Here is a 27,339-nt window from a genome sequence, read left to right as displayed (position 1 = left end):
TAACTTATTTTATTTCTCTTAGCAGAACTTTGGCATGTTTATTAATTTTTTTGTAATAATTTTCAAAACAAGCTGGGAACAGTGGTATGCGCGTGTAATCCCAGCTACTCAGGAGACTGAGGTAGGAGGATTGCTTGAGCCCAGTAGTTTAAGACCAGCCTGGGCCGCATAACAAGACCCCATCTCAAAAGCAAAACACACAGACACACACACACACACACACACACACACACACACCCCAAATTGCAAAGGGAACTGTATTTAAGAAATCTTATAAAATTGTGCATAAATGTAAAAAACAACTCATCATTTTATAAGCCTATCACATACTTTCATTTTCTTTTTATCATTTATATGAATATCTGACCTCTTCCAAGTTTTTACTGAAAATCACATTCTCAAGGAGGCCTTACCTGGCCATCTTAAGTTGAATAGTGAAACACATACTCCTTATCTCCCTTGCTTGTTTATTTTTCTCCATCCCACTTTCTTTCATATGACTGTACAACACATTTTACTTATTCGCAGGGCTTATTGTCTGTCATCTCCATTAGAGTGTAAACTCCATGAAGTACTCAATACATATTTGAATGAATGAATGAGTGAATGTATTACAGCACTGTTATAATATCTGCTTTATTGTATATTTTTCCATTTTCACTTAATAGTCTGTCAGGTTTTCATATGGTTTTCTTTCTTTTTCTTTCTTTTTTTTTTTGAGATGGAGTTTCGCACTGTTGTCCAGGCTGGGGTGCAATGGCACGATCTGGGCTCACTGCAAACTCCGCCTCCGGGCTTCATGCCATACTCCTGCCTCAGCCTCCCGAGTACCTGGGACTACAGGCGCCTGCCACCACGCCCAGCTTTTTTTTTTGTATTTTTAGTAGAGATGGGGTTTCACCATGTTAGCCAGGATGGTCTCGATCTCCTGACCTCATGATCCGCCCACCTCGGCCTCCCAAAGTGCTGGGATTACAAGCATGAGCCACCGCGCCTGGCCATATGGTTTTCATAATTACACTTTTTGATAGTTACATATGAGTGTATAGAATTAATACACAATAATGGATTAAATCATGCCCCTAATGACATTTTACTTTTATTTGTTTCTGTTCAATTAGTGGCTTAGTGTAATAAATTCCCAGAAGTAGAATTATACCTTTAAAGGATGTAGGGATTTTTGGGTTTTTTTTTGTTGGGGGGATGGGGTCTAGCTTTGTTGCCTAGGCTGGCCTCAAACTCCTGGCTCAAGCGATCTTCCTGCGTTCACCTCCTGAGTAGCTGGGATTACAGGTGAGTGCTACTACCATGCCTGGCAGATGTAAGGATTTTTTTTTTTTTTTTTTTTTTTTTGAGATGGAGTCTTACTCTGTCACCCAGGCTGGAGGGCAGTGGTACAATCTCAGCTCACTGCAAGCTCCGCCTCCCGGGTTCATGCCATTCTCCTGCCTCAGCCTCCTGAGTAGCTGGGACTACAGGTGCCCACCACCACACCCAGCTAATTTCACCCAGCTAATTTTTTTTTTTTTTTTGTATTTTTTAGTAGAAATGGGGTTTCACTGTGTTAGCCAGGATGGTCTCAATCTCCTGACCTTGTGATCTCAATCTCCTGACCTCGTCATCCACCCACCTCAGCCTCCCAAAGTGCTGGGATTACAGGCATGAGCCACTGCGCCCGGCCAGATGTAAGGATTTTTATGGCACTTGCTCATAATAGGGAAGTGGGCATTTCTCTCCCTCCCTCTCTCTCTCTCTTTCTTTCCGACAAATACTTTTGAGCCCGTATATATAAATGCATTGTCCTTCAAATACTTTAGGCCTTGTCCTTAAAGCAGGGTAACCTGGGGCATTAATGTATAAACAACAATTGCACTAAAATAATGAGATAAGTGCTAAGCAGATGTGTCAGAGGACGGACAGGGAGAATTACAGAAAGTTTTCTGTGAGAGATCACAGCATTTAAACTGAGCGGTGAAGGACTTAGTAGGCATAAGCGGGGAAACAGCATGAGTTAGAGGACAGAGATCTGAAACTGCAAGACATCTGTTACGGCATCAAGAAGAGGACCTGGGCCGGGTGCCGTGGCTCACGCCTGTAATCCCAGCACTTGAGGCCAAGGCGAGCGGATCACGAGGTCAGGAGATCGAGACCATCCTGGCTAACACAGTGAAATCCCATCTCAACTAAAAATACAAAAAAGTAGCTGGGTATGGTGGCATGCACCCATAGTCCCAGCTACTCGGGAGGCTGAGGCAGGAGAATCGCTTGAACCCGGGAGGCAGAGGTTGCAGTGAGCCGAGAGCACGCCGCTGCACTCCAGCCTGGGGGACAGAGCGAGACTCTGTCTCCAAAATAAAAAAAGAAGAGGGCCTGAAGTGTAGAGTGGGAAATGAAGACGGACAGGTAGCTTGGGCCATTGCACTGGGCCTTAGATGCTTTGCTAACATGTTTGGATTTTAGTCTGTACACAATACAGAAAGGTGTGGTTTAAAGGTTGTGTCTCATTCCTTTGTAGCTGGGTAACCTCAGATAAGCTACTTAACCTCTCTGACTCTTAGTTTTCTCATCTGTAAAGTTGGAACAGCACAACTACTTAGCTAGATTATAAAGGAATAAAGAGATAATGGATATGAAGTTCTTAGGAGGATACCTGCTGCACAGTGGATGTTTAAAATTTCATTTTTATTCCTAGTGGTTTATTTAAAATAGTCTTTTTTTTTTTTTTTTTTTTTAAAGACAGCACCAGCTCAGCTTACTGCTCAGCCTCCCAGGCTCAAGTGATCCTCCCACCTCAGCCTCCCGACCAGCTGGTACTACAGGCATGTGCCACCATATGGCTATTTTTTAAATTTTTTGTAGAGACAAGGTCTTGCCATGTTGCCTAGGCTGGTCTTGAACTCCTGGGCCCAAGCAATCCACCCATCAGCTTCTTGTGTGGCTGGGACTACAGGCGTTGCGCCACCACGCCAGGCTAATTTTCTTGTATTTTTAGTAGAGACGGGGTTTCACCAGGTTGGCCAGGCTGGTCTCAAACTCCTGACCTCAAGTGATCCACCCGCCTTGGCCTCCCAAAGTGTAATTTCTTATGAAACTGCCAAACTGGTTTCCAAAGTGGTTATACCCTTTTATCTTCCCTCTGGCAATGAATAGGACTTCCCATTGGTGCACATCCTTCCCAACCCTTGCTGTGGTCAGTCATTGTAATTTTAGACATTCTGAGAAGTATATTGTGTTATCTCTTTGGGATTTTGATTTTGTTTTCCCTAGTAACTAATGATACTGAGTATCTTTTCATGTGCTTCACTTGCCAATTGTATATCTTCTTGGGTATAGTGTCGGTTCAAATCTTTTGCCCATTTTTAGCTGGGCATGGTGGCTCACGCCTGTAATCCCAGCACTTTAGGAAGCCGAGGTGAGTGGATCACGAGGTCAGGAGATCGAGACCATCCTGGCTAACACCGTGAAACCCTGTTTCTATTAAAAGTAGGACAAATTAGCTGGGCGTGGTGGCAGGCGCCTATAGTCTCAGCTACTCTGGAGGCTGAGGCAGGAGAATGGTGTGAACCCGGAGGTGGAGCTTGCAGTGAGCCGAGATCGTGCCACTGCACTCCAGCCTGGGCAACAGACTGAGACTTCGTCTCAAAAAAGAAAACAAAGGAAAAAAAGAAAACCTTTTGCCCATTTTTTTTCTTTAATGGGCTGTTTGATTTCCTGTTACTGAGTTTTGAAAGTTCTTTATACAATCTGGATACAAGTGCTTTACCAGATATGTGATTTGCAAATATTTTCTTCCAGTTTGGGCTTGACTTTTTATTCTTTTAACAGTGCCTTTCAAAGAGCAGGTGTCTTAATCTTAGTGAAAATCAATTTCTCGGGCGTTTTTTCTTTTATGAATCTTTCAGGTTGACTCATTATTGGCATGAGTGCCGGTGTACAATCAGTGGAAGCACTCACATATTGGCTGCTAAAGGAAAGTATAATTTTTATCTAGAAAAGGCAGTTTAGATGTGTCAGTGAACAATATATGAAAGTATGGGCCAGACATGGTGGCTCACGCCTGTAATCCCAGCACTTTGGGAGGCTGAGGCAGGCAGATCACTAGAGGTCAGGAGTTCGAGACCAGCCTGGCCAACATGTTGAAACCCCGTCTCTACTAAAAATACAAAAATTAGCTGGGTGTGGTGGCAGGTACCTGTAATCCCAGCCACTCTGGAGGCTGAGGCATGAGAATCACTTGAACCTGGGAGGTTGAGGTTGCAGTGAGCTGAAATTGCATCAGACTGGGCGACAGAGCAAGACTCCATCTCAAAAAAAAAAAAAAAAGTATGGAGTGTATGAAAGTTGAAGACTATCTTCGGTACAAGCCTCCAAATGGCTAAAGGAGGTATACAAAGGAAATAGCAAGCTAGAATATTGTTTTTCAATAATTATTGAAATAATGGATCTAGGCAATGATCATCAGTAACTGCTAGTATCACAAAAGAGAGAGTCTGGCCAGGTGCAGTGGCTCACACCTGTAATCCCATTACTTTGGGAGGCTGAGGCAGGCAGATGGCTTGAGCCCAGGAGTTCAAAATTAGCCTAGGCAATGTAGGGGGACCCCATCTCTACCAAAAAACAAAACAAAACAAAAAACCCACAACAGCAAGAACAATAATGAGCCAGGTGTGATGGTACACCCCTATGGTCCCAGCTATTCAGGAGGCTAAGGTGGGAAGATTGCTGAAGCGTGGGAACCCAAGGCTGCCATGAGCCACAGGCACACCACTCACTCCAGCCTGGGGGCCACAGCGAGAATCTAAAAAAAAAAAAAATCCTAATTGCAGAAATTCCAATTGCTTTTGAAATATTTTCTGTTTGTTTTATTATAGTTACTAAGCAGATGGATGAAGGAGGTTCAAAACTAGTTCAATACAGGACCCTTAGAAGACTTTGACTGTCACCCCTTGTGATGGAGGGCTTAGGAAGTGAACCCTGATTCAATTGGCCCCTGGCCTTATTTATGGAAAAACAGACAAGAGGTTAGAATAGATGGTTCGATGGGTCCTTTCAAACCCCTGAGTCTGTTAATTTCTTTTATTTCCCACAGTTTAGTGAGTGGCATGAGCATGATACTGTGCTAGGTGGTACAATACTGCCACCTATGGAACAACAGTAGAACTTGTTATAATGTTAATGATGCATGGAGTTTTATACAATGCTGTTTAAAAATGTAGAAAACTTGCCGTCCAAATGACTCCTTTGATTGGTAGGTTAATAATTGCCTCTCAAACTTATCTTTTGTGGACATCTGATTTGGATTCACCTGAAAAAGACAAGCGTATGGAAAATGTGAATGAAAATATCTTAATATACCTTTTGTTTTCTTAGAAGAAATACGGGGACTTGGAATTGAAGATAATAAAATCATAACACTTTAGTTGTGGAAGGTACCTAAAGCATGATTCAAATTAGTGCCACAGGATCAGTCCAGCACTGAGTTCAGTGTCGGCACTCACATGAGATAAATCCATCAGTCATAGCCACAGTGAAGCTAGGGAAGAGTGGAAAGGGGTCAGGACTAGGGAGTCTAGAAACTACACAGGTTCTGTTTCAGACTCAATCATTAACTTACTCTTAAGACTCAGGTAAGTAACTCAATGTCTCTGGAAGATGATTTTCTCATCTAAAAGAGTGGCCTTCAAACTTTTTGGATAGCACGCTACTATCAATTAAAATATTTGAGCATAGGCTCTCCATATAACATAAAAAATACAATGTAAATATGAATTGCTATGATTAGCTGGTATCTCAGGGCACAGTATATACTTAGAGCCAGACTGATACAGCATAGTGGCTTAAGAGCATATACTCTGAGCTTAGTGGTGGCTGTGTGACCCTCTCTGCCTATTTTTCAGTAGTGAAATAGGATAATAGAAGACCTTCATATTCAATAGGATAATAGAAGACCCTCATATTCAATAAAATAACCTCACAGGGTTATTGTGAGGATTTGCGGTTAGTATGTTATGCATTGAAAACAGTGTCTAGGACATAGAAAGCACTCTGACAATACACTTATTATTGTCATTGTTATTACCATGAATATGTCTGCATTTCAAAGGTCCTTGTGTTCCTCTCGATACTTACTTGACTTCTTGCCAATCTGATGAACAAGTCACTGCTTTTACCTTATGTTCTAGGAATAGAAGTGTCATTCTGCCATCTTATTGTTCTCTTGAGCATGCATTTTCATCAGATTCAGTTAGTAGATTCTTTGCAGGAATCTTTTCAAGCCATTGGTCCACTGTATGAGTGTTGTTTGTTTTAAAAAGTTAAAACTGCATGATAATTTTATATTTCATAAATCCACTCACTAGCCTCTTTGGAGACTATCTAAAAAGACTAGGGTAGCTCCTCATTTCCCTGGGTGAGTTATTAGAGCTTTTAAAAAGCTACAGATGAGGTAAGTTACTTAAACGTGCTTTTGTAATTGCAAGGGAAACTGGAAAAAAATAACTTCTTATTAATGACTTTAGGAAGAGTAAGAAGTAGTATGAGACAGCTGGTCTCTACAAGTCTAGCCTACATTTAAAGTACCATTACTTCACAGAACATAAGCTATATTTATATGCAAACGTAAGTTTAATAGCGAGGGCATATAGTATTTCTTTTTTCTTTCTCTCTCTTTTTTTTTTTTTTTTTTTTTTTTTTTGATACAGGGTCTCTGTTGCACAGGCTGGATTACAGTGGCACAAACATGGCTTACTGCAACCAGAGCCTCTGTGCTCAAGTGATTCTCCCACCTCAGCCTTCCAAGTAGCTGGAACCACAGGCATGTGCCACCATGCCTCTAAAATTTTTTTTGTAGAGACGGGATCTTGCCATGTTGCCCAGGCTGTTTTTTCTTTTCTTTTTTTTTCTTTTTCTTTTTCTTTTCTTTCTTTTTTTTTTTGTGTGTGTGAAACAGAGTCTCACTCTGTCACCCAGGCTAGAGTGCAGTGGCACCATCTCAGCTCACTGCAACCTCCGCCTCACGGGTTCAAACAATTCTCCTGTCTCAGCCTCCCAAGTAGCTGGGACTACAGGTGCCCACCACCACACCTGGCTAATTTTTGTATTTTTAATAGAGACGGGGTTTTGCTGTGTTGGCCAGGCTGGTGTCGAACTCCTGACCTCAGGTGATCCACCCACCTCAACCTTCCAAGGTGTTGGGATTACAGGGGTGAGCCACTGTGCCTGTCCCTTTTTTTTTTTAAGCAACCTTTTTGAAAGCAGGCCCATGGCTGATCTCCTACCTGTGGCTTGGCAATTGTTGTCATTGTTGTTGTTGTTTTAGTGAAAATTAAGTAAATATTAATTGATGACTTTTTTTTTGTCCCGAGATGGAGTCTTGCTCTGTCACCCAGGCTGGAGTGCAGTGGTGTGATCTCTGCTCACTGCAACCTCCGCCTCCCGGGTTGGAGCGATTCTCCTGCCTCAGCCTCCTGAGTAGTTGGGACTACAGGCGTGCGCCACCACGTCTGGCTAATTTTTGTATTTTTAGTAGAGACGGGGTTTCACCGTGTTGGCCAGACTGGTCTCGAACTTCTGGCCTCGGGTGATCCGCCTGCCTCTGCCTTCCAAAGTGCTGGGATTCCCGGCGTGAGCCGCTGCACCCGGCCCACTTAACCTTTTTAAAGTATAAGTTCAGTGGCATTAAGTACATTCACATTTTTGTGTAACTATTACTTCCTTCTGTCTCCATAACTTTTCATCTTGCAAAACTGAAACTCTGCACCCACTGAACGCTAACTCCTCATTGCCTCATCTGTCCCCAGCCCCTAGCCACCACTATCCTACTTTCTGTCTCTATGAATTTGACTACCCTAGGCATACCTCATATAAATTAAATCATACACGCTAGGCATGGCGGCTCACATCATGTAATCCCAGCACTTTGGGAGGCTGAGGTGGATGGATCGCTTGAGTTCAGGAGTTTGAGACCAGCCTGGGCAACATGGCGAAAACCCATATCTACAAAAAATACAAAAATTAGTTGGATATGATGGCGCACACCTGTAGTACCAGCTATGGGGAAGGCTGAGATGGGAGGATCGCTTGAGCCCTGGACGTCAAGGCAGCAGTGAGCCATGATTGCGCCACTGCACTTCAGCCAGGGTGACAGAGTGAGATACTGTCTCAATCAATCAGTAATTTGTTAAAGATGACAGCAACACATAATGCAAACAAAGAAATTTTTTAAAGAAAAAAGATCATATAGTAGTAGTCCTTTTGTGCCTAGCTTAGTTCACATAGCATAAGGTCTTCAAGGTTTATCCGTGTTGCATGATATGTCAGAATTTCTTTTCCTTTTTAAGGCTAATATTTTATTGTCTGTATAGACCACATTATCTTTTTTTTTTTTTTTTTTTTTTTTTTTTTTTTTTTTTTGAGACGGAGTCTCGCTCTGTTGCCCAGGCTGGAGTGCAGTGGCACGATCTCAGCTCACTGCAAGCTCCGCCTCCCGGGTTCACGCCATTCTCCTGCCTCAGCCTCCCAAGTAGCTGGGACTCAAGAACCCGCCACCACGCCCGGCTAATTTTTTGTATTTTTAGTAGAGATGGGGTTTCACCCTGTTAGCCAGGATGATCTCGATCTCCTGACCTAGTGATCTACCCGCCTCGGCCTCCCAAAGTCCTGGGATTACAGACGTGAGCTACCGTGCCCTGTCTGTATAGACCACATTTCAAGTATCCATTCATTCACTTATGGACACTTCGGTTGCTTTCACCTTTTCACTATTTTGCATAATGCTGCTGTAAACACAAATGTATAAATCAGTGGTATTAAGTCCGAAAGAACTTTATAAAATACTTTTTTTTTTTTTAGGTGGTTGGTTCTAGCTATTGCCATGGTACGTTTTTATATGGAAAAAGGAACACACAGAGGTTTATATAAAAGTGTTCAGAAGACACTTAAATTTTTCCAGACATTTGCTTTGCTTGAGGTAAGTTTTCCATCATGCTGTTTTTCTATTGCTGTAATATTTATGTGAATATTTTTTTGTTGTGCAAAATCAATACGATTTTGCTGATTACATACCACCTGTGGATTTGCTTAATACCAGTGTTGACAGTGGTTTATTTAATGTTTTCTATTATTGACGTAATGATTTTTTTCTATTTGCTTACAGATAGTTCACTGTTTAATTGGTGAGTTTTTGCTTCAATTTTATACTTTTATTTTAAATTGCCTTTAGGGCAATAGTTGACTTGTTTTTCTTTTTAAGGAATTGTACCTACTTCTGTGCTTGTGACTGGGGTCCAAGTGAGTTCAAGAATCTTTATGGTGTGGCTCATTACTCACAGTATAAAACCAGTAAGTGACACAAACATATTGTCTGCTTGAGCCTGCAGGAAAGCTTTCCATTCATAGGAATCTAAAATATTGACATTTGTGTATTTCAGGAAGTGGAAGCATTGGACAACAAGGAGTTGGGTTTGAGTTTTAGGTATTGTGCATTGACTTAGTGCCTTAGCAGATTGGCTTTGAAACACAAACAAAACCAAATATTGGCATCTTATATCCATAATATATTCTCGTGTGATATTTTCTAGTTTTTGAAATTAGTATTCAGACTCTGTCAAATAAGCGGTAGAAAATGTTCTTTTCTGTAGAAGTTTCTTTTCAATCCAAGTTGTCCTCTTTGATTGTGTAATCAAAGTTGTCAGTATAAAATTTATTATTTCTGGCCAGGGGCAATGGCTCACGCCTGTAATCCCAGCATTTTGGGAGGCCAAGGCCGGTGGATCACCTGAGGTCAGGAGTTTGAGACCAGCCTGGCCAACATGATGAAACCCTGTCCCTACTAAAAATACAAAAATTAGCCAGGCATGGTGGCGAGCACCTGTAATCCCAGCTACTCAGGAGGCTGAGGCAGGAGAATTGCTTGAACCCGAGAGACAGAGGTTGCAGTGAGCTGAGATTGTGCCACTGCACCTCCAGCCTGGGCGACAGAGCGAGACTCCATCTCAAAAAAAAAAAAAGTTATATCTCATTTAGCATTGAGTATTATAGCAACAGACATAAAAAGTAAATGCAGTCCTGAAGATCTGAACAAATGGAAAAGACTAAAAGTTAGAAGGGGTCAAAGGATAAAAATTTTAATTAGGAGGAATTAAGTTCAAGAAATGTATTATGCAATGTAGTGACTATAGTTAATAGCAGTGTGTTGTATATTTGAAAGTTGCTAAGAGAATAGGGTCTTACCACAAATAAATAAGTATATATGGTAATACATAGGTTCATCAGCTTGATTTAGCCATTTCACAATGTGTACATATTTCAGAACATCATGTTGTACACCATAAATATATGCAATTTTAATTTCCAATTAAAAATAATTTTAAAGAAAATGCTAAGGAGCTTAAGGAAAAATAAACAATTTTTATTGAGGCATGACAGGAGACAGACCTAATTATTGAATCTAATTAATATTCAAACCTTTTAGGCGAGATAGACACCATGCTCCTATGTCAAGATACTGGGCATTTTTAAACCCATGTTAGGGCTGGGCAAGGTGGCTCATGCCTGTAATCCCAGCACTTTGGGAGGCCGAGGTGGATGAATCACCTGAGGGTCAGGAGTTTAAGACCAGCCTGGCCAACATGGTGAAACCTCGTCTCTACTAAAAATACAAAAATTAGCCAGACGTGGTGGCGGGTGCCTGTCATCCCAGCTACTCGGGAGGCTGAGGCAGGAGAATTGCTTGAACCCGGGAGGTGGAGGGTGCAGTGAGCTGAGATCGCACTACTGCATTCCAGTTTGGGCAACAGAGTGAGACTCCATCTCAAAAAAAAAAAAAAAAAAAAAAAAAAAAAAAAATTAAACCCATGACAGCAACATTTCCCATGTGAACCCTTCTGACCTCTTGACAGCCTTCAGAACCTCCTGTCTCCCCAAGGACAGATCTCTGGCCTCCTTTCCATTTCTCAGATGACTTTCTTATCTCAGATTGGGGACTGACACCTGACCTCTTCTCTGTTCCTCTTAGCTTCACTGGCCTCCTGTCTGTGTGGGGACAGCTCATTGACCTCCTGCCTTTATATACTTTATCTCTCGTGACTAGTATCTTTCACTCAACTTGCATGATTTACCTGTTCCCTAACCAGCAACTGCCATGCAGGTAGTGCAGACAGCAGCGAGCACATGGCATGGGAGAGGCAAAGGATTAATTAACTTTGCCTACTCGTTTAAAAGCAAGAGGGCAGCATTCACAGACGAGAAGAGAGACTCTTCCAGGCAGTGAGGGAATATGATAGCTGAGTTAGGACCACCATGAGTCTGAAGAATGAAGGAGAAGAAAGACAACATTAACTAGACATTAACGAGAGAGATGGAGGTAAAGGGAAGCTTGAGAGTCGCAAGTTCCAAAAAGAAAACAGGACCCATCTGCCCCGTTTATCCTCTAGAGGATCTCTGCCTTAATGTTCCTATTTATTTTTTGCTGATGGTAGTTTCCCATTGGTACCTATTCAGCACTCCTTAATTAATTCAACCAATATTACTGAATGTATTCTGTACACGTGGTGCTGTTCAAATTTCTGGATTTACAGAAACGAATAAGGTGGGCCAGGCATGGTGGCTCACACCTGTAATCCCAGCACTTTGGGAGGCTGAGGCGGGTGGATCACTTGAGGTCAGGAGTTCAAGACCAGCCTGGTCAACATGGTGAAACCCTGTCTCTACTAAAAATTCAAAAGTTAGCCAGGTGTGGTGGTGCGCACCTGTAGTCCCAGTTACTCGGGAGGCTGAGGCAGGAGAATCTCTTGAACTCAAGAGGCAGAGGTTGCAGTGAGCCGAGATCATGTCACTGCACTCCAACCTGGGTGGCAGAGCAAGACTCTGCCTCAAAAAAAAAAAAAAAAAAAACAAGGCAATCCCAGCTGTCAAGTGTACTGGCTGTTGGGAAGTGGGGGACACTTAACTCGGAATCATGCACAGATGCTAATAGTGCACCTCATCTGTGCCTGACAGTGTGCTGGGATATGGCTGTTGACAATACAAACATGGTTCTCACTGGTGGAGCCTAAACTTGGGAGAGAAGCTGAACAAATATTTAATTATGTAAGTGTTAAGTGCTTTGAAGCAAGAGCTCGGTATGCATTGCAGTATACCTAGGGACTTCGTCTGACGTAGGCAGTGAAAGAAGGCTTCCCTTAAGGAGGGATACAGATGTTGAGCACTGACATGTACAAGAGTTAGCCAGACAACTCTTAGTACAGACTGGCAAATGCCACAATACAGATATGAACAAAGTACAGTAGAAGAAGGGTGTTGGGCTGGGCATGGTGGCTCATACCTGTAATCCCAGCACTTTGGGAGGCTGAGGCAGGCAGATTACTTGAGATCAGGAGTTTGAGACCACCCTGGCCAACACAGTGAGACCCCGTCTCTACTAAAAATACAAAAACTAGCAAGGCATGTAATCCCAGCTACTCTGGAGGCTGAGGCGCAATAATCATTTGAACCTGGGAGGCGGAGGTTGTAGTGAACCGAGATTGCACCACTGCATTCCAGCCTGGGTGACAGAGCAAGACTGTCTCAAAAAAAAAAAAAAAAAAAAAAAAAGGGGGTGGTGAGCAAATAAATAACCGCTCAGGGTGAGAGGAGAGGGTTGGAGACAGTTTTCTAGAGGGCGAGATGTTTTAGCTGAATCTTGAAAGATGGGAAAAGATTTTTTATGGAATAAGAGAGTAACATTCCAGTGAGAGGGAATAACGTGTTAAATTGCACAAGTTCAGAGCATATTCTGGAAATAACGAAATCTAGTGTCACCAGAGAGAGAAGTAGGTAGGAGGGTTGAGTAATTGTAGATGAAGTTGGAGAGATTTCCGAGCAAGGATTGTAAAGAATCTTGAATATGGTGTGCAGGTATTAGGGCTCATCCTTCTATTCTGTGAAGCAGTATGGGACCAGTGAAACTTTTAAATCACAGGACTTAGCTAATTCCAATTTGTTTTGTATTTATTTGCTTCCTTGACTTCTTTTTAAAAGAAAAGTTGCATTCATGAGTAGAATAAAGAGAGGAAAGACTATGTAGGAAACAGTTACAGTAGTCCAGATGAGAGATGATAAAACCGTGAATTAAAATAGTGGTGAAAGGGCCAAAGATTAGTGAGTAATTCAAGCGTTGGTCTTACAGTAGAACAGGTGTGAGTCAATGATTACGAGAAGTAGGAGGGTCAGATTTTGGTTTCAACAAGGTAACATTGTCCTCCAACGATAGCGTTGTTGCCTGAAGTGATGGACGAGGGAAGAAAAACCAGTCTATGGTCAACTATTCCTGTGCATAGGATATATTTAAGTTCCAGGTTTATAATTAATGATGTTAACGGTGACTGCATGAAGTTTTCTGTGTGGCATCTGCGTAACCCTAACATCCCATTATAAATAAAAGGCAATACATAAGTAAAGTAAGTACCTTCATTGAAAAGTAAGTTCCAGGTTGAATGACACTGGATTTCTCTGTAATTCTGCAGATCCAGAATGAGGAGAGTGTGGTGCTTTTTCTGGTCGCGTGGACTGTGACAGAGATCACTCGTTATTCCTTCTACACATTCAGCCTTCTTGACCACTTGCCATACTTCATTAAATGGGCCAGGTGGCGATATCTTGCCATTTAGTTTCTCATTGTCCTGTGCGTGCTTATTTTATGTGCTAACGCCAGAGAACTAAAATTCGTGTTTCAGCCCCATGATGCCAGAGTGCTGTTGCTTTAGATATTAGCTGATACAACTAATAATAATATTAACTGTATTATTTATTTAATAATATTAAATAATAATTATACGAGTTATGCTTTGTCTTCTAAAAGTTTAATGATCAGAGAGGAATTGTATTAATAAATATTTTGAGTGAAATAAATGTAAGACAAATTATTGTAGTATCCTTAACCTCAGAATTGGTCATTCATTTTTGTTTCGGAAAGCACAGTAAACATTTTTGGGATTAGCTTAAATAAGCAGTGCCAAAAATATGGTGTTTTTTTGTCTGTGATGTAAATTATTTTAAGAGTCAATCTAGCAGCCACAATTTATGTCATTTATACAATGCGATTGGTTTTTTTTTAATTTTTTTAGCTTTAAGTTGCAGAGATATTTTTAATAGTCATACTTACTTAAAATTGTATTGTTTGGGCCGGGCACGGTGGCTCAAGCCTGTAATCCCAGCACTTTGGGAGGCCGATCACGAGGTCAGGTGGATCACGAGGTCAGGAGATCGAGACCATCCTGGCTAACACGGTGAAACCCCGTCTCTACTAAAAATACAAAAAACTAGCCGGGCGAGGTGGCGGGCGCCTGTAGTCTCAGCTACTGGGAGGCTGAGGCGGGAGAATGGCGTGAACCCGGGAGGCGGAGTGTGCAGTGAGCCGAGATCACGCCACTGCACTCCAGCCTGGGAGACACAGCGAGACTCCGTCTCAAAAAAAAAAAAAAAAAAAAAAAAAAAATTGTATTGTTTGGAATGTGGATAAAATTTATATTTGAAGAGCTCCAAATATATCCTAAAGCAACAGTTTTTAAAGCAAAAGATATCTGTTCTTTTTGAAGTTTGAATTCTTGGAGCAACTGACATTTTAGAAAGTTGTTATCAAAGCAAAACTGCTCTTTGGAGAACAAGTCACAAATCAGTAGAGATTTGTTCACTTTATTCTTTGTATTATATTTATAGTAGCAGTAACAATGACAAATGGTGTGTGCCTACTGCATGCCTGAAATGCAGGTATGAACAAAACAAATTCTCTGCCTTATGACGAAGACAATACAGAAACTAATAGCTATGTGATATGTCAGGTGGTGACAAATGCTGGGATTATAGGTGTGAGCCACCATGCCTAGTCAATTACTCTTTTTGAATCTCATGTGTTATACATGTTCAAATATAATAAATGAGAATATACAAACCAAAAAGAAGGAAAACTACTTTTAAATTACTTTACTTATAATCTGTCTACCCAAGGATAATCACTGTTGTGTTTTATGGTTTTTTGGGGCTTTTTTGTTTTTTGAGACAGGGTCTCATTCTGTCACCCAGGCTGGAGTGCAGTGGCACGATCTTGGCTCACTTCAATATCCACCACCTGGGCTCAAGCGATTCTCCTGCCTCAGCCTCCCAAGTAGCTGGGAGTACAGGCACAGGCCACCACGTCTGGCTGATTTTTGTATTTTTTGTAGAGAAGGAGTTTCACCATGTTGCCCAGGCTGGTCTTGAACTCCTGAGCTCAACTGATCCACCCACCTCGGCCTCCCTAAGTGCTAGGATTACAGGTGTGAGCCACTGCGCCCGACCATGTTATACATTCTTTTAGACGTTTTAATACTCTCTAGCTCTTCTTTAGACACTTGTGGCTTACCACTTTGCATAGGATGAAATACTTTGAAATTATAATTTGAGCTTAAGTGTCTTGTCTGTCATAAGAAGGTTGCACTATGATTTACAGGGATTTGGGTGGTCTTAATCTTACTGTACATGAAAATGTATTTACCTTTAGTGACTGGGCTTTTTAAAGGTTGGCAATTTTGAATGTAGCGACTCTAATCCTAGAACACATTAATATCATTTAGCATGACAATGTTCTGGACCTCTGGCATCTTTAAAAATACTAACTCATCATCTAATCTCTTTTCATGTGCTGAATTTACAAAATTTGTCTGAAGAAGATAACAGAATGTACGTTGCACATTTTCCTGAGGTCAGGCACATTAGACTTGATGGCTTTGTGTGTCTGTCCTTTGGAATGCATTTGCATGTCTTGAGTGTCTGTAAAAGTTAGAAACTGCCATTGTATGTTTAAATTTGCTGTTTAGAAAGTGTTTATCCATTGCAGACTGGGCGTGGTGGCTCATGCCTGTAATTCCAACACTTTGGGAGGCCAAGGTGGGTGGGTCACTTGAGGTCAGGAGTTCGAGATCAGCCTGGCCAACCTGGTGAAACCCCATCTCTACTAAAAAATAAAATTAGCCGCATGTGCCTGTAATCCCAGCTACTTGGGAGGCTGAGGCAGGAGAAATGCTTGAACGAGGAGGCGGAGGTTGCAGTGAGCTGAGATCATGCCACTGCACTCCAGCCTGGGTAACAGAGTGAGACTGTGTCTCAAAAAAAGAAATTGTTTATCCATTGCCTTAATGTTAAACAAGTTATACAGTCTTTCAGTCTTTGAAATCATGTGTTGCATAATATATTGTCAGCTGATCATAATGGTAAATAATTATGTTTCATGTCAAAAAGATCTTAAAAATCCCAGCCATCTAAATATACTTCCCAACGCCATTAAGTAATGTAAAATAATACTTGTATTTATGCTCAGATGTTGAAGATGTTGTTCTCAAATAAAACTACACTTTAGAAATGGCTTCTTATTTATAAGTAGTTTAGCCTATTGTTATAGTTTGAATATACTTTGATTCTACTTGTGTGTTATAAGTGTTCTTGGAAAAGTCCTCAGAATAGGTAATTGTATATATTATGTTTTTCCTATTGATTTCCATTTTAATTTAGAAAATTCACTCCCTTCAAAAAACTTTTAGACAGTAATTGAGAACCTTCAAAGAAGCACTGTATCTTTTTTTTGAATGTGGTCTATCCATAGTTAAATGTCCCATACTGCCCTCAGAACTTAGAGAGGTAGTAACATGCAATCTTTCTGAAGTGCAAGTAAAGTCAAATAAACTATATAATTTTTTCCCATTTCATTATAAATTTTCACTGCCCTTAAGACTTTCAACTAGCTTATTGTAGGAGTGTTAATTTTTTCCTCTATTAAGGAACAATCCTGCCAAAAAAAAAAAATCTTTTGAAAACCACATAAGAAGGCCAGGCGCAGTGGCTCAAGCCTGTAATCCCAGCACTTTGGGAGGCTGAGACGGGCAGATCACGAGGTCAGGAGATCGAGACTATCCTGGCTAACACGGTGAAACCCCGTCTCTACTAAAAAATACAAAAGAACTAGCCGGGAGAAGTGGCGGGCGCCTGTAGTCCCAGCTACTCGGGAGGCTGAGGTGGGAGAATGGCGTGAACCCGGGAGGCGGAGCTTGCAGTGAGCCGAGATCACGCCACTGCACTCCAGCCTGGGAGACAGAGCAAGACTCCATCTCAAAAAAAAAAAAAAAAAGAAAAAAAAGAAAACCACGTAAGATAAAAATTGCAACTTAATCAGTTTGGGTATTTTATTGACGTAGGTATATAAAATGTCCAGTTATGGGATTTAAAAAATTGAGGTACAGGGAAAGATTGAGTTAAATGATACGCAAATAACTGCCCAAAACTGGTAAGAAAGCAGGGAGTTTCTCCAAGGCCAGGAAGGGATTAACAGGTGCAGTGAAGGAATCATTGTTCTTTCTTGAACAACTCATCTATTTGGCAAATAATTCTGCCCTCCTCGCATCTCCTGTCTTCGCATATCCCTGACATACAGGAACAAGGTGATTTTTAATTTGTCTCCAAGCTTGTTCAATACTGACAACTTTGACTTTTCTTTATAGATATTTCGTAATGCCAACAAAATGATTAAATACAGATTTGATTTCTTTTTTTCCATCAAAATGTTGACCTTTTGTTTTAAATTAAAAACATTTTTCTTTTTTTAAATTAAATCATATTAAATTGTTCTGAGACAGGGTCTTGCTGTGTCACCCAGGCTGAAGTATAGTGGTGAGGTCTTGGCTCACTGCCCCCTTGACCTCCTGGACTCAAGCAATGCTCCTGCCTTAGCCTCCCAAGTAGCTGGGGCTACAGGCATGCACCACTGTGCTCGGCTAATTAATTTTTTATTTTTTTTTTTGTAGAGACAGGGTCTCACTATATTGCCCAGAGTGGTCTTGCTCTCTGGCCTCTTGACTTTAGTTTTCTGTGGTAACTGTTATACAGTGGCTGACTCGGAGAAAAATGATTTTTTTAAAAAGAAGAAATATGATCATCTTGGGTCCTTTGGGCCCCTCTTATTGGAGCCCAGCCAGTAGAACACTGAGTGTTTTCTAATTGGAGGCATACATGATGCCTGGCCTACTGTGTGTTCCAGACCTTGCTGCAGACCAAATGAACACATGGTGACTTTGGATTTAAAGTAGAACTTTCTTAGCTCTATTTTAAACAAGTTAACTCTGCCTTGAATGTGGGAATTCAGGAAGTAACTTGTCAACTTGTTTTGTTATGGGAGCAGTTTTAGACAATATAATATACTCATTAGTAGCTATTCATGCTTCAGGTGGTATTATCCGTTTTCTGCAATAATTGCTTTTCATTAGTAACCACAAAGACTTTTCCAAATGCCTCTTAAAAATAACTACCTTGGTAATTTCAAGGTTTAGATATAAAATTTAGGATAATCACTGGTCTTTTCAAACGCAGCATTTTGATCAATAAATTATTAGCTGCCGCGGACAAAAGCAGTCATTTGTGATTTTATGCACCAAAGAAGTTATCACTACAATACCTTTTTTTAAAGTTACGTAGGTCGGGCATGGTGGCTGGTCTGTAATCCCAGCACTTTGGGAGGCTGAGGCGGGTGGATCAACCGAAGGCAGGAGTTCGAGACCAGCCTGACCAACGTGGTGAAACCCTGTCTCTACTAAAAATACAAAAATTAACCGGGCATGGTGGTGTGCACCTGTAATCCCAGCTACTCAGGAGGCTGAGGCAGGAGAACCTGTTTAACCTGGGAGGCAGAGGTTGCAGTGAGCCAAGATTGCGCCACCGCACTCCAGCCTAGGAAACAGAGTGAGACTCTATCTCAAAAAAAAAAAAAAAAAAAAAAAAAAAAAAAGAAAAGAAACCCAAAAATTAGCTGGACATGGTGGCATGCACCTGTAATCCCAGCTACTTGGGAGGCTGAGGCAGGAGAATTACTTGAACCCAGGATGTGGAGGTTGCAGTGAGCCAAGATTGTGCCACTGCACTCCAGCCTGGTGTCAAGAACCTACTCCATCTCAAGACAAAACCAAGAAAAACTACATATACATTTTTTAATATACAAAAGTATTTCAGTAATCTAAAATAAGTTGATACTATTTTATTAAAAAGACATTGCCTATTGTGGAAACTAATACTAGGAAAAAAAGGATGATAATTAATAAGCAAATGATTAAAGTAGAACTATTAACCTTATGTAAGATTATCGTAATTATGTAAAGAAAAGAGAATTTTGAAGTTTAAATTTAGTAGTAGCAATAGACTTGTAAAGTCAAATAACTATTCTAGAAAAATAATTCTCTGAGGTTTTTCTTTCTCCAGATATAATTTTTTTATCATCTTATATCCTGTCGGAGTTGCTGGTGAACTTCTTACAATATATGCTGCCTTGCCGTATGTGAAGAAAACAGGAATGTTTTCAATAAGACTTCCTAACAAATACAATGTCTCTTTTGACTACTATTATTTTCTTCTTATAACCATGGCCTCATATATACCTTGTAAGTATATACTTATTAGTGCTTTGATTTGACATATGATGTGGAAATTTTTGAAAGGATATAATAATAAGCAAGGGGAAATAATTAGAAATAATTGCTTATAAATACATTAAAACTTCAGTTTAACCCCATGTTTACTGTTAATTTGGGAAAATTGAAGGGAGAGTGAGGCAGAAGACATTTCACTTGCTATGAGAATAAAGGCAAGTAAATTAACGCATGGATGATTGCTTTCTCAAAATCATTTAAACATCAGCTTAGTATGATTTGTTTTTTAAAGAAAGGTAAAAAATAAATTATGTTTAAAGCATTAGTGTACTTTTTACAAGCATTTAGAATTATATGTCTGAATATAAACTATCCAAGAAAATGTCAGATTATTTCTATCTATTCATTAAGCATATACTTGGAAAAATCATCTAGGAGTAGTTTTGAGTCTTATTTGTGTAGCTCTATGTACTTGCAAATAATAAAGACTCTTTTCTTAAAGGATTTTGAATAAGTCAGCCTCTTTACTAATTTCTCATCATCTTTCAGTAGTTGCAGTGAATTGGTGAGGCTTTGCTCCATTTAAGTGCTAATAGTGAGGCTAGGCTCAGTGGCTCACACCTATAATCCCAGCACTTTGGGAGGCCGAGGTGGGTGGATCACCTGAGGTCAAGAGTTCGAGACCAGCCTGGCCAACATGGCAAAACCCTATCTACTAAAATACAAAAATTAACTGGGCATGATGGTGCATGCCTGTAATCCCAGCTACTCAGGAGGCTGAGGCAGGAGAATCATTTGAACTCTAGAGGCAGAGGTTTCAGTGAACTGAGATGGCACCATTGCACTCCAGCTTGGGTAACAAGAGCGAGACTCTGTCTCAAATAAAAAAAAAAAGAAAACGGGGCTAATAGTGATATATTTTTAGGTCAAACATTGATACCTCTAAAATCTACATTGACGTGATATAAATTATTTCATCTAAAGGAGATGAGCATAAAACTTGGGCAGCCCCTTGAGGTCTCCAGCTTTTTTTGTTGTTGTTTTTTGAGACGGAGTCTTGCTGTTTTGCCCAGGCTGGAGTGCAGTGGTGCAATCTCAGCTCACTGCAATCTCTGCCTCTCAGGTTCATAGGATTACAGGCGCCTGCCACAATGCCCACCTAATTGTTGTATTTTTAGTAGAGACGAGGTTTCACCATATTGGCCAGGCTGGTCTCAAACTCCTGACTTCAAGGGATCCGCCCACCTTGGCCTCCCAAAGTGCTGGGATTACAGGCATGAGCCACTGCCCCCGGCCGGTGTCTCTAACTTGTATCTTTCCCAAAGTCAAAATTGACTTAGTGGTGAAAGATGTGTTTTCCCCTTGTCTTCTACCACTTCAGCCTGATTCTATATCTGATTTTCTACCCCAGCCAGTTCAGGAGAGCTAGGGAGGGGAAGTCTACTCTTTTGGATCACATCCCTCTCTTTTCCCAATGGCAGGTTAATGGTAGTATGGCTTGAACAGAGCCAGAGCTTGCTTAGGTGTCTGACAGTTACAGGTTCAAACAGTGGGTTCTCCTCTTCCTCGTGGCCTTTGAGGCATCTCCATGGAAATGGAGCGCCTGAAGCACCTTTTTCAGTTGTCCTGGGAGATGGAGACTCTGGCCTGTACCAGTAGCAGCTTCCCAGTTCACCATGCTGCCAGCTACTGAGTCCCACTGGCCAGAGGGTCACTCACCTCAGGACATGTTTTCCACTGCATTCTTTTTTTTTTTTAAATTCCCTCCTCCCCCTGCATTCTTGATGTTAGTAATAAATCAATTAATTTTACTTTGCTTATTAAATCCTTTGCTAATCAAAAGTACTTTTTGAATACTTAGTACTCAAAAGTAGTAGTATTATTTCTCATTTACATTAAGATGAAAGAGGTTAAGTGAGTTGCTTAAAAATCACTAGCTTGCGGCCAGGTGTAGTGGCTCATGCCTGTAATCCCAGCGCTTTGGGAGGCCAAGGTGGGTGGATCACTTGAGGTCAGGAGTTCGAGACCAGCCTGGCCAACATGGTGAAACCCTGTCTCTACTAAAAATACAAAAATTAGCTGGATATGGTAGTGGGCACCTGTAGTCCCAGCTACTCAGGAGGCTGACGCAGGAAAATCACTTAAACCGGGGAGGCAGAGGTTTCGGTGAGCCGAGATTGCACCATTGCACTCCAGCCTGGGTGACAGAGTGAGACTCCATCTCAAAAAAAAAAAAAAAAATCACTAGCTGGTGAATCAAGCCAGGGTTTGAACTCAAGCCCATATGTTCTGTTCAGCCACTCAGAATTTTATGGAAGTATTTACAATAATGGTCAGTGAGTTTAAGTAATTATGACCTGAATAAATTTAGCCCCCTAGGTATATATAATATGATGGTAACCTTTCTTAGGAAGTACCTAATAGAAAGAAATAAAACCTATTGTGTATTTTTGCTCTGTTTGAGCTAAGTTTTACAAAGAAATTTTTACCCAAAGTTGCCTAAGCAGGATATTCAAAGCTTGTTTTGTGATAAGGTTCATTGGTTTGATTATTCTGATCATCATATTCAGAAATATTTTTACACTGGTATTGTTTATAGCTGATACTAATTTGTTTATCCACCAACATTTATACTATGAAACACCGGTTTGAAACACTGGTTCAAATTGGTTCAAAATAATTCTTCAAATTTGACTGGACAGATGACAATTTGTCCAACTGACCTAATAACATACGTATTCATGTGTTTATTATATAATAGACTAAATACCCTTACACCTAGCCAGGAGGAGCTTGTGCTTTAGGATCTGTTAAGAGGACCTTGTTGTAGCCCTTCTCTGGTCACTCCACACAGTACCCCATTGCCTTCTAGATCACATTCCAGAAACCTGAGACCATGGAATTTGCTACCCAGATGGCAATAAGCATGCATCTGGGCCCTAATCAGGCTTCTTCCTCGATCCACTGTCCTGAGGGTTAACTATGTACCAGTATACACACCCTTGAGAAAACAGGATAGCCGGGGGGCAGCTGTTGGTGAGGGGTATGGATGAAGCTTGGATGTCTGCACCCGGGTGTCCTCACACATGTGCAGGAGGCCCCTTGCAGTACAGGATACAGCCAGTAGAATGGAGAAGGGGAGGCTAGGTGGGCCAGTTTTCCCTGTGCGGGAATGTTCTGGCACAGCATTCCAAAGACTTAAGCATTCTAAATTCAAACATGGTCTTCTAAGTCATCATGAAGGTATTTTTATCAAGGCATTTAAGTTTGTTAAAAACAAGCAAAAATAGGCCAGGCACAGTGGCTCATGCCTGTAATCCCAGCACTTTGGGAGGCCGAGGCAGGTGGATCACTTGAGGCCAGGAGTTCAAGACCAGGCTGACCAACCTGATGAAATCCCATCTCTACTAAAAACAGAAAAATTAGGTGTGGTGGTGGTGCATGCCTGTAATCTCGGCTACTTGGGAGGCAGGAGAATTGCTTGAACCTGGGAGGCAGAGGTTGCGGTGAGCTGAGATCATGCCACTGCACTCCAGCTGGGGCAATAGAGTGAGACTCTGTCTCAGGGGGAAAAAAACAAAAGCAAAAGTAAAAACAAAACCCCAACAGTTACAGCATTAGAATATTTAGGCATGTGGTATGTGGGCCTCCATTTATTTGCACTCTTACACTCTTGAGCTCTGTATATATCCAGGGAACAGCAGTGGTATGGGATGTATTTACTCTCTAACATTGCCACATTTACTAATTCAAGTATAAGTAATTGTAAAGCAATAGCTTCTTTTTCTTTTTCTTTTTCAATGAAGTGTTTCCACAACTGTATTTTCATATGTTACGTCAAAGAAGAAAGGTGCTTCATGGAGAGGTGATTGTAGAAAAGGATGATTAAATGATCTCTGCAAACAAGGTGCTTTTTCCAGAATAACCAAGATTACCTGAGTCCAAGTTTTAGTAACAAGAATAAACAACTTTGTGAAATATCATGGATTGTATGGTTTCTTAAAATATAACTCGAGATGTGGCATTTGCCAGTATTTGTGTTCTTCTTCTGCCAGATCTATTTTGTACAAGAACTGTGCAAATATCAGTAACTCTTGGGTAGGTATTGATTATTAAGAAAATAATTAGGTGTATTATCTGGGGGGAAAAAAACTTTTACTAAATTCTTTTGAAACATGCTCAAAGCTTTTTAAATCAATATTTAGAAATTAATGATTTACTATTATACGTGCCAGTGATATTTATGTGATATTTATAAATGAAAATAAATGCAAAATTATAACAACTTGTTAATAATGTATTGGTATTTTTGAACCCCTAATCTATTTTTTCAGGAAATAAGGCAGCATTATGATTAATAACAATTTTTGGAAGCGTGGATATAATTTGCTAAAGTAAGACTGTTGATGTAGATAAAGTAGCAGCATAAAAACACACATATATTCAAGTAGGTGTCATAGTTGGAAAATATTCTTTGGAAATATTTCTAGGCAGTTGAAATTACTTATACTGCTAAGGAAATCTATTCTTCATTTAAATTAGCCACTTAAGGATAAGTTTTTCAACTGTTAAGGTTTTAAGGAGCTAGGAAGAGCATAAGTATTTGCCCCACTGTTAAAAAAACAACATGACATCTGACTATAATGTTGTATTCAGGCTGAGAGTGGTAGCTCACACCTGTAATCCCAGCATTGGAAGGTTGAGGCAGGAGGATCGTTTGAGCCCAGGAGTTCAAGACCAGCCTGGGCAATATAGTAAGACCCCATCCCTAAAAAAGATACAAAAAAAAAAAAAAATTAACCAGGCATGGTGGCACATGCCTGTAGTTCCAGCTACTTGGGAGGCTGAGGTGGGAGGATCACTTGAGCCCAGGAATTCGAGGTTACAGTGAGCTATGATGGTACCACTGTACTTAAACCTGGGTGACAGAGCAAGACCCTGTCTCTGAAAAATAGTGATGATGATGGTGATAATGATGAAGATGATGATGCTGTACTCAGAACTTTGGTTGAGAAAGTCTCTATACTGTAGAATTATCTCGTTAACAATTGTTATGATAATCCCTTTGTGGTACTTATGTAACTAAACATTTTGGGGTATGATCGTTAGACAGACTCATTTCATTCTGAATTCCATTGAATAGCAAAAAGTCTTGTAATAAAGTTCCTTGTAATAAAGTTCCTTGTGTTTAATAAAAAAGAAACACCAGAGCTACTTTCATACTGCCTTAATTTGTAAGTAGGTCCTTCAAAAAATTTCCCTCCTTTATTCAAGTATGTTGATTTACTAACCCAGTTTTTGAGAGAATATTAAATATGTGACTTAAAAAGACAAGGAACTTTTTTCCCTCACTATAGATATCTAGGTGTAATTTTGGCTTTGAATGTTCTGTATTGTTTCCATTTATAATCAACATGTAACATTACACTTTTTAAAATGACTTGATTTTGTGTTACCACCTCCTTTACAGATTATTTTCACATAGAGATTTGCAGTTCAGAACATTTTTGCAAACTTTTACTTTAAATAACTTGGTTTTTCCAAGGTGCTATTTATTTTATTACATTACATTGTAATGTTTCCTCTGCAGCTGAATGTTTCATTGAGCAATTAGGTTACTAGTTCTCAAAAGTCCTAACATTCATTCTGCTCTTATTCTATTTGATCAGTTTCATGTTGGATTTTTATATGGAAGAAATTGTCAGGGAGTCTTTACCTTTGGTTACATAGTATGAGAATTTCACATATTTTATTAGATGCCTGTCTTGCAAAACATATTTTAAATCATATTTCTAAAATTTGCATTAATTCAACTAGTACTGCCTTCAAGTGGCTGTATTACTCTTTTTCTTCTTATGTTGTGGAATATCTTGAAGTAGGAATTGTGATTAACTTTAATAAAAATGAGAGTGTGTTAAACTATTTGGTGACCCTTTAACATATGCAAAGTATACCTAAACTTCAGATTTCGTTTATCTTCTATATTCAACCAATTGTAAACAGTTATTTGTTTGGAAAATGAAGTGCTAAACAGTAGTTTGATTTTAAAAGGAAAAAATATTTGAAATGCCTTTACACTTACGTTGACAGAAAAGAGTCAAACTCTGTAAAATATTTGAAGAGATTTATTCTGAGCCAAATATAAGTGACCATGGCCCATGACACAGCCCTCAGGAGGTCCTGAAAACATGTGTCCAAGGTGGTTGGGGTGCAGGTTGGTTTTATACATTTTAGGGAGGCATGAGACATCAGTCAGATATATTTAAGAAATACATTGGTTTGGTCCAGAAAGGCAGGACAACTGGGGGTGGAGAGTTTCAGCTTATAGGTAGATTTTAAAATTTTCTGGCTGACAATTGGTTGAGTTTATCCAAAAACCTGGGATCAACAGAAAGGAATGTCTGGGTTGCAATAAGAGGTTGTGGAGACTCGGGAGTTTGAGACCAGCCTGGCCAACAAGGTGATGTAGCAGGACAAGCTGCAGACAAAACCCCTCAGACACCGAGTTGTAGAAGGAAAGGGCTTTATTTGGCCGGGAGCTTTGGCAAGACTCAGGTCTCCAAAAACCGAGCTCCCCGAATGAGCAATTCCTGTCCCTTTTAAGGGCTTACAACTCTAAGGGAGTCTGCGTGAGAGGGTTGTGATCGAATGAGCAAGCAGGGGGTACATGACTGGGGGCTGCATTCACTGGTAATCAGAACAGAACAGGACAGGGATTTTCACAGTGCTTTTCCATACAATGTCTGGAATCTATAGATAACATAATTGGTTAGGTCAGGGGTCATTTTTAACCAGGCTCAGGGTGCGTTGCCAGGCTGTCTGCCTGTGGATTTCATTTCTGCCTTTTAGTTTTTACTTCTTCTTTCTTTGGAGGCAGAAATTGGGCGTAAGACAATATGAGGGGTGGTCTCCTCCCTTAGTGAAACCCCATCTCTACTAAAAATGCAAGAATTATCCGGGTGTGGTGGCACACCCCTGTCATCCCAACTATTCGGGAGGCTGAGGTGGGAGAATTGCTTGAACCCCGGAGATGGAGGTTGCAGTGAGCTGAGAACGTGCCACTACACTCCAGCCTGGGCGAGAGTGAGACCCCATCTCAGAAAAAAAAAAAAGAGGTTGCAGAGACCAAAGTTGTATTATGCACATGAAGCCACCAGGTAGCAGGCTTCAGAGAGAATAGTTGTAAAATGTTTCAGACTTAAAGTCTGTGTTGATTTTAATGCTGGAGATTATAATCAGGCATGTCTGACCCCCACTTCCTGTCATGGCCTGAACCAGTCTCTCAGGTTACATTTTAAAAGAGCCGTAGCTGAGGAGGAAGTCCATTCAGATGATTGCGGGTGGGGGCGGGCGAGGTGCTTTTATTTTTGGTTTACATCGTGTTCTGTGACTGCATTTTCTTTTGAGTTTCTCCGTAAATCACCATAACTTTCAATAGCCAAGTCAGGGCTTGTATCAGATAGAACTTTAGAATACAGTCCTGTAGACTTTGGCATTTGAAACACAGATCAAGAAATTCTGATGCTAGCAACTTTCAATTATATTTGGTGACAATTCCTTGATATTCGGATTGTTTTTTGATTTTCATAGCTTTATAGCTTGCTATATTATACAATATGCAAGTTTTAAAAAATATTTTTCAAAGTGTTAATTTGATATGAATATAGCAACATCCTTGATAGTTTTAGCTTTTTAAAAAAGCATGCTAGAAATATAAGAAAGTCATTTTCACCAAGAGTTTTTGTTGCTTGACATCGACAGATTTTCAGAAGCATTATTTTCTCATCTTTATATTTTTAAGCATCTAATTATTATGCTGCTATGTCATAGTTTCTAGTGATATATTGCTAATGATCTAAATTTTGCAATAATCCCTTTTCCTTCCCACAAATACGTGTCTCATGCCCACTGTGTGTCAGGC

General features: G+C 40.4%; 2 protein-coding genes across 2 annotated transcripts in view; both read left to right on the top strand.

Moving 5' to 3' along the window:
* The window catches only part of HACD1 (3-hydroxyacyl-CoA dehydratase 1), a 28,387-nt gene extending 3,759 nt beyond the window's left edge, over window positions 1–24,628 (top strand). The window contains exons 2-7 of the mRNA XM_050805413.1: window positions 8,851–8,968; window positions 9,155–9,173; window positions 9,251–9,339; window positions 13,503–13,624; window positions 19,252–19,430; window positions 23,225–24,628. Of these exons, the coding sequence (XP_050661370.1) occupies window positions 8,851–8,968; window positions 9,155–9,173; window positions 9,251–9,339; window positions 13,503–13,624; window positions 19,252–19,430; window positions 23,225–23,307 (610 nt within the window). The 3' untranslated portion in view covers window positions 23,308–24,628. The remainder of the gene's footprint in view (window positions 1–8,850; window positions 8,969–9,154; window positions 9,174–9,250; window positions 9,340–13,502; window positions 13,625–19,251; window positions 19,431–23,224) is intronic.
* Window positions 1–27,339, top strand: part of TRDMT1 (tRNA aspartic acid methyltransferase 1) — a 687,969-nt gene that overhangs the window by 203,969 nt on the left and 456,661 nt on the right. The gene's annotated exons all lie outside the window — the stretch shown is intronic.

This window comes from Macaca thibetana, chromosome 9 (assembly GCF_024542745.1).
Source record: "Macaca thibetana thibetana isolate TM-01 chromosome 9, ASM2454274v1, whole genome shotgun sequence".
NCBI lineage: Eukaryota > Metazoa > Chordata > Mammalia > Primates > Cercopithecidae > Macaca > Macaca thibetana.
The sequence above is the reverse complement of the archived record's forward strand: the minus strand, read 5'-3'. Positions and strand labels throughout refer to the sequence as shown.